General features: G+C 43.8%; 1 protein-coding gene across 2 annotated transcripts in view; it reads left to right on the forward strand.

The window, feature by feature from the left end:
* PCSK5 (proprotein convertase subtilisin/kexin type 5) overlaps positions 1-16,584 on the forward strand; it is an 883,213-nt gene that overhangs the window by 220,014 nt on the left and 646,615 nt on the right. For both annotated transcript variants that reach the window (XM_075318085.1, XM_075318076.1), the window contains exons 4-5: positions 6,275-6,418; positions 15,497-15,573. In XM_075318085.1, the coding sequence (XP_075174200.1) occupies positions 6,275-6,418; positions 15,497-15,573 (221 nt within the window). The remainder of the gene's footprint in view (positions 1-6,274; positions 6,419-15,496; positions 15,574-16,584) is intronic.

The following is a 16,584-nucleotide window of genomic DNA, read 5'->3' on the forward strand; positions in this document are numbered from 1 at the left end:
GCCGCAGGTTGTTCATCATTCCTGCGGCAGCACACATCGCTACGTGTGACACCGCAGGAACAAGGAACAACCTCGTACCTGTGGCCGCCCGCAATGAGGAAGGAAGGAGGTGGGCGTGATGTTCAGCCGGCTCATCTCCGCCCCTCCTCTGCTATTGGGCGGTCGCTTAGTGACGTCGCTGTGACGCCGAACGAACCGCCCCCTTAGAAAGGAGGCAGTTCGCCAACAACAACGATGTCGCTATGCAGGTAAGTATGTGTGACGGGTGTTAGCGATGTTGAGCGCCAGGGGCAGCGATTTGCCCATGACGCACAACCGACGGGGGCGGGTACGCTCGCTAGTGATATCGATAGCGATATCACAGCGTGTAAAGTGCCCTTAAGAGTCTTTCAGTGAGCTTCTTTTAATCAGGCGTTTGTAGCTCCTTTGTCTCTTCTCAGCTGATATATGGCCACAAACCACATCATAGGAGAGCTGAACTTTTATGTGATCATAAATCAGCTGATAGAAGGTCAGTAAAAAACGGAAAAAAGAAGTGCAGACTCTTTGTTAGGACAAACAAACTGAAGGATTATTAATTAAAGGGGTTGTCCAGTAGAAACAAGTTAATATCAGATAGGTGATAACTTATTAATCAATGGGACCCACACTAATAGGCAGAGCAGGGTATTTTTATTTCTGATGGTGCACCATTACAATGGAGAGGCAGGTTCATTCTCTATGGAACTGCTGGTAAAAGTATAGTGCTCAGCAGCCCTTTAGAGTATGAATGGAGCAGCAGGCAAGCATACTCTTTCGCACTCCATTCTAACTTAGGGTGGCTTTACACGCTGCGACATCGCTTGACGATGCTAGCGATGGCGAGCGTGATAGCACCTGCCCCTATCGTTATGGCGATATGTGAAGATTGCTGCCATAGCGAACATTATCGCTACGGCAGCGTCACACGTACTTACCTGCTCGGCGACGTCACTGTGACTGGCGAACCGCCTCCTTTCTAAGGGGGCGGTTCGCTCGGCGTCACAGCGACGTCACTAAGCGGCCGCCCAATCAAAGCGGAGGGGCGAAGATGAGCAGGACAAACATCCCGCCCACCTCCTTCCTTCCTCATTGCTGGCGTGTGGCAGGTAAGGAAAGGTTCCTCGTTCCTGCGGCGTTACACGTAGCGATGTGTGCTGCAACAGGGACGAGGATCAACTTCGCCCACGCGACAGCAGCGATAATTGAGAATGGACCCCCATGTCAACGAGGAGCGATTGTGGACGTTTTTGCAACGATCCAAAATCGCTCCTAGGAGTCAAACACAACGAGATCGCTACAGCGGCTGGATGTGCGTCACAAAATCCGTGACCCCAACGAGATCGCTGTAGCGAAATCGTAGCGTGTAAAGCCCGCTTTAGACTAAAAGTCCAGTCACACTAAGCAACTTACCAGCGATCCCAACAACGATAGGGATCGCTGGTAAGTTGCTAGGAGGTTGCTGGTGAGCTGTCACACTGCGACGCTCCAGCGATCCCACCAGCAACCTGACCTGGCAGGGATCGCTGGAGCGTGGCTACACGAGTTGCTGGTGAGCTCACCAGCAACCAGTGACCAGCCCCCAGTCTCCTAGTTATAGCACACATCAGGTTAATTAACCCGATGTGTGCTGCAGCTAAATGTGCACAGAGCAGGGAGCAGCGCACAATGCTTAGTGCTGGCTCCTTGCTCTCCTAGTTACAGCACACATCGGGTTAATTACCTGATGTGTGCTGCAGCTACATGTGCACAGAGCAGGAGCCGGCACTGACAGTGAGAGCGGGGGAGGCTGGTATCAAAGGTAAATATCGGGTAACCAAGGACAGGGCTTCTTGGTTACCCGATGTTTACATTGGTTACCAGCCTCAGCAGAAGCTGGCTCCCTGCTCACTGCACATTAGTTGTTGCTGTCTCGCTGTCACACACAGCGATCTGTGCTTCACAGCAGGACAGCAACAACTAAAAAATGGCCCAGGACATTCAGCAACAACCAACGACCTCACAGCAGGGGCCAGGTTGTTGCTGGATGTCACACACAGCAACATCGCTAGCAACGTCACAAAAGTTGTTCGTTACCAGCGATGTTGCTAGCGATGTTGCTTAGTGTGACGGGGCCTTAAAGTGCTCCATTCTGTTAATCAGTATGGGTCTCCACGATTGGATGACCAACGATCAATTAATTATCACTCGTGATATGGATAGGTGATCATTTGTTTTCACTGAACAACCCCTTTAGCCAGAGCAACTAAGAGGCTATAGGGGACAAATAATGCCACTTTATTTAATCAATGTCATTTGCAAAAGTGATTTTTTTACTTCTCAAAGTATTTTCATATGAAAACAATTGTAAATACATTTAACAATCTGCTGCACAGTACTAGTAAAATTATTACATCTGAATGAGGATAGCCGTATCTAATCACTAACATTACATACAACTAGCTATGTCAAAGACATTTATGTCAGACACTTAAATCACCTCTTTCAACCCAGATTTATAGCGGAAACACTTCAATTTCTATGTATCTGTGTTTGTACCGCATAGTTATAAGGCTACTGTATTTACTTTATAGGAAAGCTTTTCTAATTTACAGTTATTACCTAAAGTGTTAGCACCCTTGAAATTGTTCTAGAAAATGAAGTATTTCTTCCAGAAAATTATTGCAATTATACATTTTGTTATACACATATTTATTGTCTTTGTGTGTATTGAAACAATGCAGAAAAAAAAAAAGTTAAAAAGGGCAAATTGGACATAATTTCTCACAAAAGTCCAAAAATGGTCCTGAGAAAATTGTTGCCACTTTCCAAAATTGGTCCTGACAAAATTGTTGCCACTTTCCAAAATTGTGGGTAAATAACTTTGTTTCAAGCATGTGACGCTCATTAAAACTCATCTGTGGCAAGTAATAGGTGTGTTTCAAAAAAACCACACCTGAAACCAAATAAAAAGGGGAGAAGATTACTCAGTCATTGCATTGTGTGTTCCACACTTTGCATGCACAACAGAAAAAGAAGAAGACCGCTGTCTGAGGACTTAAGAGCCAAAATTGTTGAAAAATATCAACAATCTCAAGTTTACTAGTGCATCTTTAGAGATCTTGATGTTCTTTTGTTCAAGGATCACAACATAGTCAAGAAGTTTACAACCCATGGCACTGTATCTAATATTTGTGGATGTGGATGGCAGAGAAATATTGATGAAAAATTGCAATGCAGGATAATCTGGATGGTGGATGAGCACATCATTCTACTTTAATATAGTAGAGAATCAACGATGTTTTGGGATTGTTTTGCTGCCTCTGACAATGGGTGCCTTGATTGTGTGCAAGGCACCATGAAATGTGAAGTTTACCAAAGGATTTTGTGTCTCAATGTAGTGACCAGTGTCAGAATAGTGGGTCTGCGTCCTAAGTCATGGGTCTTCCAGCAGAACAATGAACCCAAACATAGTTCAAGAAACACCCAGAAATGGATGGAAACAAAGCTCTGAAGAGTTCTGAAGTGGCAGCAATGAGTCTGGCTCTAAATTCCATTGAACACCTGTAAAGAGTTCTTAAAGGGAGCCAAACATCAGGATTTTTGTATATAAAGCCTGCTTTACACGTTTCAATTAAACGTGCGATCACATTTGCGATCGCACCCGCCCCAATCGTTTGTGCGGCACGGGCAATTTGTTGCCCATGTCGCACGATGCTGTAACCCCCGTCACATGCACTTACCTTCCATACGACCTCGCTGTGGGCGGCGAACATCCACTTCCTGAATGGGGAAGGACGTTCGGCGTCACAGTGACGTCACACAGCCACCGGCCAATAGAAGCGGAGGGACGGAGATGAGCGGGACGTAAACATCCCGCCCACCTCCTTCCTTCAGCATTGCTGGCGGAACGCAGGTAAGCGGTGTTCATCATTCCCGGGGTGTCACACACAGCGATGTGTGCTGCCTCGGGAACATTGAACAACCGAACGTTGAATTTTTAGAAAAAAAATTGCGATCAACGTTTTTGCGTACAATTGGAATCGCACGTACGTTTCACACGCTACTACAACACTAACAATTCCGGATGTGCGTCACTTACGACGTGACCCCGCCGACACATCGTTAGATATATTGCAGCATGTAAAACCCGCTTTAGATAAAGCCAGTGCAGTACTGGCACTATTAGGCACAGTCTGTACATACCATTAACGAGCAGCTCGGATGTTTAGGCTTTGAAATCCAAGTTTGTGAAGTTTAAAAATTCATCATCTTTTTGACTGACAGTTGCACCTCTGCTGATAATATCCGGGCGGGTTCTGTACATGGTTTGCCGCAACCCCCCCACCTGTTCCTCCCTCTCTCTGGCTCTATGCAAATTTTTATATTCAGTAACATGGAGTTGGCGCATGCGCATAGCGCTTATCTCCGGCGCCATGTTTCTGAAGCCCGCATTACCTAGTCTTGTGCCTGAGCGGGCGGCGCATGCGCCCTCACTTCTTCAGATCTCGTTGTGACCGCGGGATCTCGTGCGGTTACAACAGGACTGGAGAACAGCTGATCTTACCAATTAGCTGCAGCAGACGATATTGTAGCAGACGTTTTCTGCAGCTAATCAGTAAGATCAGCTGTTCTCCAGTCCTGTTGTGACCGCGCGCGCTCCCACGGTCACTTCGAGATCTGAAGAAGCGAGGGCGCATGCGCCGCCCTCTCAGGCACAAGACTAGATAATGCAGGCTTCAGAAACATGGCACCGGAGATAAGCGCTATGCGCAGGCGCCAACTCCAACGCCATGTTACAGAATATGAAAATTTGAATAGAGCCAGAGAGAGGGAGGAACAGGCGGCGGGTTGGGGAGGGAGTTGGCGGTAATCCATGTGCAAAGCCCGCCCGGATATTATCAGCAGAGGTGCAATTGTCAGTCCAAAAGATGATGAATTTTTAAACTTCAGAAACTTGGATTTCAAAGCCTAAACATCCGAGCTGCCCACTAATGGTATGTACAGCCTGTGCCTGATAAATCCAGTGCAGTACTGGCACCAACTTATATACGAAAATCCTGATCTTTGGTTCCCTTTAAAATTGCTGTTGGGAAAAGGCATCAAATATGAGAGACCTGGGGCAGTTTCCAAAATAAGAGTAGTCCAAAAGTCAGTTGAGAAGTGTAAAAAGCTTGCTGATCGTTATAGGCTGCGATTGCAGTTATTTATTCTAAAGGGTGTGTAAACATTAAGTTGAGGAGGCCAACAATTTTGTCCTGACCATTTTTGGAGTTTTGTGTGAAAATATGTCTAATTTGACTTTTTTTTTCCCAGTTTTCTGTGTTGTTCCAATATGCACAAAATAATTAAACATCAGGCACAAGTGACATAAACATGTGTATAGCAAAACGTGTAATTGCAATAATTTTCTGGGAAAAATGCTTCATTTTCTGGCACAATTTCAAGGTTGCCAACATTTTTGACCATAACTGTATTTCCTATTCCAATATTTTTATTATTTTCAGTATTCTTAAAATTAAAGGTAGAACTTTAAAATTAAAAGGAGTTAATAGGACAATCCCTTTTCATATTTCCTAGTACAGCAAATAGGCTTAGCATGATCAAGAGTCAAGGTCCTATACACATGAGACTAATGTCGGCTGAACATGCCAATATTGAAGGGTTCAGCTCATGGTTTAATCTACCTTAGGGCGCCGGCCGACTGATGGTCAGAGGCGATGTCTATCATGTTTGTCCAGTTTCGTACTGCAAATGCACTATTCTCCAAGATATAAGTGGCTGGTCGACATGTCAGCTGTCGGCTTTTTCATAAAGAAAGGCGAGCTATTGTTTCTGTGTATGGGAGATACGGCGAAACATCATTTGGCCACCATCCAACCAATGTGAATGGCCGGCTTAAGGAGCAATGGCTTTTACTCTGTTGAAGTCAAAGTTAATACAAAAAAATGTAACACGTTTTATATTTTTTGCATTACTATAGTACATTATTGTTTGTCTTCATCCATTGTGCTAAATCTAATCTTGAGTAAAAGCCAGATATGTAAAAAGCTTCTATGTTTTTGGATGCAGCCCACAGATTTCATTACACAAAAGATACACCTTATTTTTTATCTGTGTAATTACCATCCCATTCTGCAATTTCTAATTTGCTCTGTAAGATATATATGTAATGCTCTAAAATAAGAATAGATTCTATTGTGAACTGAAATAATATGTTTGCAGTCTGAGGTGTAGCCGGTAATATTGTGACAAGCTGTTCATGTTTTCCCCGCAGCACTGCAGCGAGAATGCCCACCACTGTCAATCAGACATGAACATCGTAGGAGCCTGGAAACGAGGATACACTGGAAAAAATGTGGTAGTGACTATTCTAGACGACGGCATTGAAAGAAATCATCCCGACCTGATGCAGAATTATGTAAGTTCATAAATATGATTTTGCTCAGATAACACATTGCAGAATATTTGTAATACAAATCTGTGCCATCTACTTGTCATAAGCAGTGATGTAGAGGAAGTAGGTCTTTGTCCTACCATAATAATGTTTGTGTTTATATCTACATTAGTTTAGATCATAGAAGCTACAGATGCAGGTTGTGTTGTGGGAATTTAGACATTCAGACCCATATATTGGAGCAGTCTCCTGGAAAGTCTCCAAAGTTATCAGAAGTGGTTATCATGAAGAAGACCTCCTCTGTATACTTTAGCAATTAAAGCTTTTTTTCTCTATCATCACCAGCCAATGAAATATAAACATATTATGTTCTCGAACAGTATCATGCCCACCAGAGGAAACTACTCTGCTAGTCCACAGCCCAACTATACAGAACAAGTACATGTCTTCTTATATTTGGAGTAGAGGAGATGGAGATGCTGGGCCAAGGATGCCAGCCACAGCAGTAAAGTTTGACTGCCACAGAGGACCAAATCTACAAGTGGAGAATCACAGCGTTATCTCAGACTTCCAAAGGGTACTTTGATCTTCTGATGGGCCAGCCCCTCCATAGTCTACAACATAAGTTGATTATCAGACTTTTTTTTTATTAAAGTTTACCTCTACTCCTTTATATTCAATCCAATCTAGGAGTTAGGAGGATGACCTCAGGCTTATTACACATTAGGTCTACCCTCCTGAGGTACTCCAGCTTTGCAGTCATAATGTCACCAAAAGATGTTAGATGGCTGTTGGACAAAAGATGGTTAGATGGTTCAGCTTATCATTTGGCCTGCTGCTATTTCAGCTGGCTCTCCCCATAGATAGGAGCACTTGTTTGGCTGAGCGCTCCTGCGTTCTCTCTGTAAGAATATGTCTGGTGGTGGCCTAGTTTTGTGAAACAATACGATCAGCAGTCTATGCTGGATTGATAATTTTCTTGACAATAAGTTGTCCGAATCTCCCATACACTATATACTGTCACTGGATGAAGCGGGCGATATCAGAGGGTTTGGCGAACATTTGTTAAATGTGTATGAGGGCTGTAGAATCAAACATTGTCATTGAGGGAAAATAATTGCCATTTTAAGGAATTATTTAAGACCATAATGCTTTGTATTCTGCCATCATGGGATCAGGTTCATGAGTGTCCTCAATAGAGGTAGAGAATGATACCATTGGGCATTAGGTACAAAGAGTTTTATCTATTAAGGCTATGTGTCCACGGTAGAATGTACCTGCGGACTTTTCTGCCTGAAAATCCGCGGATTTTGATGCAGATTTTTTTTTTTTTCCCATTCTATACCCAAATCCGCACCAAAATCCGCAACAAACAATTGACATGCTGCAGATTTTTCCGCATCAAAATCCGCGGCAAATCCGCAGCGGAAAAATCCGCAGCATGGACACAGCATTTCCAAAATGCCATTGAAATGGCTTGGAAGTGCCGCTGCTGCAGATTTTCGGCAAATCCGCGGTAAATCCGCGGCAAATCCGCGGCAAAATCCGCGGTAAATCCGCAGCGTGGGCACATAGCCTTATAGTTCTAAAGCTTGAAGTTCTGGAGTTTTTTCACATCTGCGAAATAATTTACTGTTACAAATTCTTTAGGTGTTAACAACTTCAACCTTCATTATTACTATGACTGAAGAGAATTCTTTCTTTTCACCACATCTAAGCATGTAGAATGCTTGGTGAATTGCCAACGGCAATAATTAATGATATAATCACAACAGGTTAGAAAATAAAACAAATCTCAGGTATCATTCCTGATGAGAGGGCTTCTACTTCAGTGAATCCAGGATGGATTGCCCTTGTGAGATTTCCTATGAAGTTATGCAGCTGTTGGCCGCAGTAAATGTGTCAGCTGTTCTCTACGCACTTCTCCAGAAAGTTGCCTTGTAATTGAGAATGCTGCTTTAACATGAGGGAGAATTATTTCATTTGAGCTCAGATCCATATGGGAATAGCTCAGGGAAGTGAAAATTGTGAGCAATTACGGAACAATTTTGGCTTGACTTGCAAATGAACTGTGTCAACTCCAGGTTACAAAACACTGTGGAAATATGAATGCAGGATTAGAATAATTCACGGAGTTTGGAAGCTGTTAAATTCTGTAAATCTATCCAGACATATCTAATTGGTTGTATTCGGATCACCCACTTAAACTGTAGTTAATGGCATTTTTAATATTTCTGAAATGTTTAGTATGTACAGTATTTATATTTCCATATGGATAAAAGGAAGACGATATACTGGATTTAATGTTATATGTGATTGAGAGCAAGAAACAGTGTTAATACATTCACCCTGATCGTGAGGGGGTTTCCAATCAGTTTTTTGTGGTATTTATTGAGGTTTTTTTATGCTACATTCTTCAACATGGCACATGTGGTTCCTAAATTGTGTGCAGTGTAAAAAGAAATGCTCTTTATTTTTTGCTTTAACCTTTTTTGCAACTTTTTTTTGCACGTTTCATAAAATGGTGCAAAAATTGGGCCACAATACGTGTAGTACATAAAATCACTCCTGGAGATAAGACCAGAGTACAAATTTTGTTACTTTTCGAAAAGTCGTAAATAATGAATTAGGTGACAACAGCTGGAAACCCTAATTGAAAAACACAGGCGAAAACATAGAAAATACACTTCAGAAAAGATGCTTATCAAAAGACAAATATGATGAAAAAAAAGCACAAAACACTTAAAGGCCCAGTCACACTAAACAACTTACCAGCGATCCCAACAACGATACAACCTGATAGGGATCGCTGGTAAGTTGCTAGGAGGTCGCTAGTGAGATGTCACACTAAGCGACGCTCCAGCGATCCCACCAGCAACCTGACCTGGCAGGGATCGCTGGAGCCTCGCTACACGTGGAAGCGATGCTGCGCTTGGTAACTAAGGTAAATATCTGGTAACCAACCCGATATTTACCTTGGTTACCAGCGCACACCGCTTAGCGCTGGCTCCCTGCACATCTAGCCACAGTACACATCGGGTTAATTACCCGATGTGTACTCTGCTACATGTGCAGGCAGCAGGGAGCCGGCTTCTGCGGATGCTGGTAACCACGGTAAACATCGGGTAACCAAGAAGCCCTTCCCTTGGTTACCCGATATTTACCTTCGTTACCAGCGTCTGCCGCTCTCACGCTGTCAGTACCGGCTCCCTGCACACATAGCCACAGTACACATCGGGTTAATTACCCGATGTGTTCTCCGGCTACGTGTGCAGGGAGCAGGGAGCCGGCACTGACAGCTGAAAGTGGCGGACGCTTGTAAAGAAAGGAAAATAACGGGAAACCAAGGTAAGGGCTTCTTGGCTACCCGCTGTTTACCGTGGTTACCTGCGTCCGCAGAAGCCGACTCCTGCAGCTTGCACATTTAGTTGTTGCTCTGTCGCTGTCACACACAGCGATGTGTGCTTCACAGCGGGAGAGCAACAACTAAAAAATGGTCCAGGACATTCAGCAACAACCAGCGACCTCACAGCGGGGGCCAGGTTGTTGCTGGATGTCACACACAGCGACATCACTAGCAACATCGCTGCTACATCACAAAAGTCGTGCCTAAGCAGCTGTTGCATGTTGCATGTTGCTAGTGATGTTGCTTAGTGTGATGGTACCTTAACGCAACAACAAAAGGTGAAAATGCAATACTGAATCAGGCCCTATTATATTTTCTACATAATTACACTGTTTCTTTACTTTATCGCATCATCAGTCATTAGTTCAACCAGAAACATACTTGTATAAGTCTTAAGGCCCTATAAACATTAGATAAAAGTCGTTCAAACCCCCAATTTTGGTGGGATTAGCTGACTGTCTAGTATGTGTGAGGGCTTCCCAAATTGTCTCATGGCAGATTATGTTGGGGAGAGGAGGATCCGAACTATTAAACTTCAGCATGTGATAATTGTGTTCTGTCATGCCGAATATTCCTGTTTATGGTGGAGTTTGAGACGCCTGCCATGATTAACCTAGGACTTAGTGGCAGCTATGGGCTGCTGCCATTAACTCCTTATTACCTCGTTTGCCACCACACCAGAGCAATTCAGAATAAGCCGGGTAGGGTCCCGGGGCTGTCGCATCTAATGGATGCGGAAATTCCGGGCGTCTGCTGGCTGATATTGTTAGGCTGAGGGGCTCCCCATAACGGGGAGCTCCCTATCCTGAGCATACCAGCCTTCATCCGTGTGGCTTTATCCTGGCTGGTATCCAAATTTGGGGGGACCGCACGTTGTTTTTTTTTAATTATTTATTTGTTTTTTTACTGCTCGATATAGACACACCTACTGGCGGCTGTGATTGGTTGCAGTGAGACAGCTGTCACTCAGCGTGGGGGCGTGTCTGACTGCAACCAATCATAGGTGCCGGTAAGCAGGGGAAGCAGGGAATACGAGAGGGAATAATGAGCGGCTGGCATTTTCAAAAGAGGAGAAGCTGCCACACTGTGAACACCATGCAGCGCCGCGCCAGTGATCGTGGATCGGTGAGTATGAGAGAGGGTGTGGGAGGGAGAGACCGACATCAACAGAGAGAGAGAGACCGAATGACCTGCGTTTCTTATGTCAAATAAACATGCGGATTACAACAAAATGCAGTGCAAACGCACTGCTTAGCATTTTGGTAGCGTTTTTCTACAACTCATTGATTTCAATGGGTGTAGAACGCTGCCAAAACGGACAAAACAATTAACGTGCTGCTTTTTTAAATGCAGAGATTTTGTCAAATTTTTGATAATCAAAACGCTGCGTTTAAAAAAGCATCGTGCGCACAGATTTTGCATGATTCTCATAGACTTTGCTGGGGAAGCAGAACGCATGAATTTTGACAATATGACGCTGCAGCTTAAAACGCTGCAGAAACGCAAAAAAAACCCGCAACGTGCGCATGAGCCCTAAAGAGAGTTTGTCGGCCAAACAGCCGAGGTCCAGTTAATTGTGGCCTTTGTATTTAGGTATATATATATGTATAAATCAGTAAATTGACCTGATCTCAAGGTAAACATGCTGCGGGCCCCTCACTACTGCCTGTGTTGCAGCACTGACATTAGAGGTTCACCCGAGTTCATTCTCATTATGCAGCTCTGTCTCTGTCTGCTGTCAGCGGGAAGTCATGCTCTACGGTGCTTCTGTCATAGGACCCCAGGGATGTAGCAGAGCTGAATCGCCGCGGGACCTCATGTGGCTTACTTCAGACCTGCAGGGGTGTTTAGGGGTTAATAAAGTGGTGAAAGAGGGTTTTTTTTTTCCAAATAAAGGATTTTGGGGGTGTATGTTTATTTACTTTTACTTACAGATTACTGATGGGGGCGGGATCTCATAGACGACTGCCATCACTAATCTAAGACTTAGTGGCTGCCGTGGGCTGCCATTAACTTCTTATTACCCCGATTGCCACCGCACCAGGGCAACGGGAAGAACCAGGTCCAGTGCCAAAATTGGCGCATCTTATGGATGCGGCACTTTTGGGGCGGCTGTGGGCTGCTACTGTTAGGCTGCAAAGGGCCAAAGAACGATGGGCCTTCCCAACCTAATAATATTAGCCCCAGTTGTTTGCTGCACCTTGGCTAGTTTTAGAAAAATAGGGGGACCCCACATCATTTTTTTTTTATTTTTTTTTAAATCAAATAATTAAAAAAAAAAAAGCATGGGATCCTATTTTTCATAACAAGCCAAGGTACAGCAAACAGCGAGGGTTGCAGCCTGCAACTGCTGCTGTTCCTGTGCTGGATATGAAAAATGGGGGGGACCCCTTGTCATTTTTTACCCAAAAAAAATAAAAAAAAAACCAAACAGCTGGCCAAGCTAGTTATCCCTCTATCAAGCTATTCTGTTATTTCTTTCTATCTATTCTATATTTTCTTTCTTATTATCTATTCTATATGTTCTTTCTATTCTACGAGGGGCTGCTGATAAGTCTTTGGCTTTGTGATCTTTTTTTTTTTTCTATGGTAATGAATGATACATTACATGAAAGAATTATGTGTCTAACATATGTTTTCAAAATATTGTGTTTGTTGCTTATGGCAACAGTGTTCTACTCATGCAGGAAAACAAAATGGCAGAGTCTAATGCGATATTCATAGCAACAGAGCACAAGAGTGATAAAATTCTTGTTTCTGCAAGTCCGCAAAGGATATTCATGGTGATATGTCGCAGACATTGGGGGATCAATGCCCTTCACTTTCCACAGGTAAGTACTAGGTTGCCAAATTTAAAACGAGCCACTTCAGCACCAATGAGGAGGAACATCCTGGACGAGTGAGAGTGGTTGTTGTTCCGGAGATCGTCGATGCTGTGCACAACCTCATACTGGAGAATCAATGAACTTCAGCTAAAGCAATAGCAGACATCTTGGGTTTTTCCCGTGAACGTGTTTGTATTATTATCCATGAACACTTGGACATGAAGAAGCTATCTGCAAAAGGGTCCCCAAATGTTTGACACGTCCATTTGTCAGCATTTCAGGACTGATAAGAACTTCTTGGATCGACTGGTCACTATGGATAACACCTGGATTTATTTATATGACCCTGGAAACAAGGAGCAGTCAAAAGAGGGGAGGCACAGTGGTTCTCCTTTTTTTCCAAAGAAGTTCAGGGTGCAAAAATCAGCCACTAAGGTGATAGCGTCTGTGTTATGGAATAAGGAAAGCATGCTGCTAGTGAACTACCTTCAAAAGGGTTCTACCATCAATGCAAGGTATTACATTGAACTTTTGGACCAATCGAAGACATCTCTGAAGGCCAAAAGGCGCGGCAAGCTGTCCAAAGGAATCTTGTTCCTGCAAGACAACACCTCCGCTCACACTGCACAAGCGACCAAAACTGACAGAGCTGGGCTTGCAGCTGGTTGACCACTCACCTTATTCACCAGATCTAGATTCCTCCAACTATCATCTAGTTCCAAACCTGAAGAAACACCTCAAGGGTACCAAATTTCACACTATTTCCGATACCATGGCTGCTATGGATGCCTGGTTTGAGGCACAACCGAATTTCTTCTTTTTGCTATGCTTACAGAACTTTGAATACCGATGTAAGAAGTGTATTGACATCAGTGAAGAGTATGTGGAATAAATGCAGAGTTTCATCATTCTATCACGTTTCTTTCTGGGTAAAGCCAAAGACTTATCAGCAGCCCCTCATTTATGTTCTTTCTATCTATCTATTCTTTCCATGTATTTTTTCTGTCTATCTATTCTAGCTATCAATTATCCTATCCTAACATATTTTATTTCTCCTTTGCATTGAAAACGCATCAAAAATGAATAAAAAAACGCATGCTTTTTACCACGTTTTTTTGTCAAAAGCAGTGTTTTTCGTTGTCAAGTCTACCAGAGGGTGCATTTTTTTGTCAACTCAAGAACGCAGCGTGCGGACATACCCTAAGAGCCAGGAGAAGTTGATCACAAGGTTCAGGGTCCTAAGACGCCTATCTTGTGCTTCGTATTGGTATGTCCACTAAATACATATCCTGATAATTTGTTGCTACAGCAATGGCAAAGTGCATCCATCTATGGAACTGTTATAAATCTTATAAAATATATTCTCATTCAACTTTTATTACTACAAGTTATTTTCACAAGCTGCTTATGTGGCGGGATGAAAAATACCTTGTACAGAAATTATGGTTAAATCTAGATTAGGTAAAATGGAGAAAACATAGAAGAATCATCCAGGAGCTATCACTGACTAACTAGAACTGGAAAATATGTAGCAAAATTTACTGAAGACTGTAAGTGACACGCCATGTCTGCTCAGCCTGATAAGTCAGAATGGATCGATGTGCCAGGAATATATCACAGTGATACACTGGCCATAGACTTTAGATACCTATCACTTTGATTCTGCTATTAACATAAAGGCTTAGCTTGGCTGAAAATAGATGTTATGCCTTCTCTATTGGAAATAATAGTGCAGAACTGCTCTCTTTTTCCCCCTGACTCCAGCGGCCTCTCCCATTAGATTGACATCGACATTTGTAAGATCCTCATATCTGTGGGCTGATTCAGATTATGTTCACACAGCAGATCCGACGTGTATCTCTCAAACAATCCACAGCAGTTATCTGATGCTGACCATATGACGATTGTCCCATTGTTATTCATGCAACGTACTGTAGGACAATTATGGCATGCCTTTTATCGTAGTCTTGTGAGAACTATGGAGGTAAAGTACGATGCACACAGGACACTAAAGCCTGCTTTACACGCTGCAATGTATCTTACAATGTGTCGGCGGGGTCACGTCGTAAGTGACGCACATCCGGCATCGTAAGGTACATTGCAGTGTGTAACAGCTACGTGCGATTGCGATTGAACGGTAAAACGTTCATCGCATGCACGTCGTTCATTCCTCATGAATTGAACGTCAGGTTGTTCATTGTACCCGGGGTAGAACACATCGCAGTGTGTGACACCCCGGGAACGATGAACAGATCTTACCTGCGTCCTGCGGCTCCCGTCGGCAATGCGGAAGGAAGGAGGTGGGCGGGATGTTTACGTCCCGCTCAGCTCCTCCCCTCCGCTTCTATTGCCCGGCTGCCGCGTGACGTCGATGTGACACCGAACATCCCTCCCACTCCAGGAAGTAGACGTTCGCCGCCCACATCGAGGTCGTATGGACGGGTAAGTACGCGTGACAGGGGTTAATCGTTTGTGCGGCACATTCAACAAAATTGAACATGACGCACATACGATGGGGGCGGTTACGATCGCATATGATATCGTATGCAGAATCGTAACATGTAAAGCAGGCTTTACACAAAGGATATATATTTTAGTTGTACTCTACCAAATGATGCAGAAACTGAATTAGAATCCTGTTCATATATTTCTTTCATAGATTACATTTCACAGGAACTAACTATATCATCCTTATCTTCTGTATATAATCACCTACAAGCCAAGACATGGAATTGTCATTACTGCACAGGGACAGTGGCTAACCTAATTACATGCCCAGTGGAGCCTTATTATATATGTATGAGCCACGTGAGATGACAGCTGAATAATGATCCCATGACTTATTCATACTTTTTCTTTTTTTGGATGTAGGATCCTTTGGCAAGCACTGATATCAATGGCAATGACTATGATCCTATGCCTCGCTATGATGCAAGCAATGAAAACAAGTAAGAAATGATAACCGTCACAAAGTACATCTATTACCTTATCCGCTGGAATCATATGTAGTAGAGAAAAATATTGTGACTTGGCACCAAGTCTATGCTAATCCATTTACCTGTTTCACAACTGACAGATGAGGCACAACATCCCCTCCCTCCATCACCCACAGATTTACCGAATAGAGGGGTCTAAAGGGGGCTTTACATGCTACGATATTGTTAATGTTTTATCGTTGGGGTCACGTTGTTAGTGACGCACATCCGGCGTCATTAACGATATCGCAGCATGTGACACTGACCTGCGACCTTAAGCAACCTCAAAAATGGTGAAAATCGTTCACCATGGAGAGGTCGTCCCAAACTCAAAAATCGGTAAGGGTTGTTTATCCATGTTGTTCATCGCTCATGCGGCAGCACACATCGCTGTGTGTAACACCGCAGGAGCGAGGAACGTCTCCTTACCAGCCGCCTGCCCCAATGAGGAAGGAAGAAGGTGGGCGGGATGTTCGTCCCACTCATCTCCGCCCCTCCTCTTTGATTGGCCGGCCGCTTAGTGACGTTGCGGTGACGTCGCTGTGATGCCGAACGTCCCTCCCCCTTGAAGGAGAGATTGTTCGGCAGTCACAGCGCCGCCGCCGACCAGGTAAGTACGTGTGACGCTGCCGTAGCGATAATGTTCGCTACGGCAGCGATCACAAACAATCGCATGCGCGATGAGGGCGGGTACTTACACGCTCGATATCCCTAGAAATTGCTAGCGATATCGCTACCGTATAAAGCCCCCTTTAGAGTTGTATCCATAGTACAGACGCTAAAGTTTGGCCACATCGCAACCATCTGGTATAGGTTTCAAAGAGAATATGTCAGCAGATTTTTGATATGTAATCTGAGATCAGCATGAGGTAGTGACATTGAGACACTGATTTCATAGTTGTGTCACTTATTAGGCTGTGTGCTGTTTCAATAACAATAAGTGTTATCTAAGCAGCAGATTATCACTACAGGACTTGCTGCCTG

Source organism: Anomaloglossus baeobatrachus, chromosome 1, assembly GCF_048569485.1.
Source record: "Anomaloglossus baeobatrachus isolate aAnoBae1 chromosome 1, aAnoBae1.hap1, whole genome shotgun sequence".
Lineage (NCBI taxonomy): Eukaryota > Metazoa > Chordata > Amphibia > Anura > Aromobatidae > Anomaloglossus > Anomaloglossus baeobatrachus.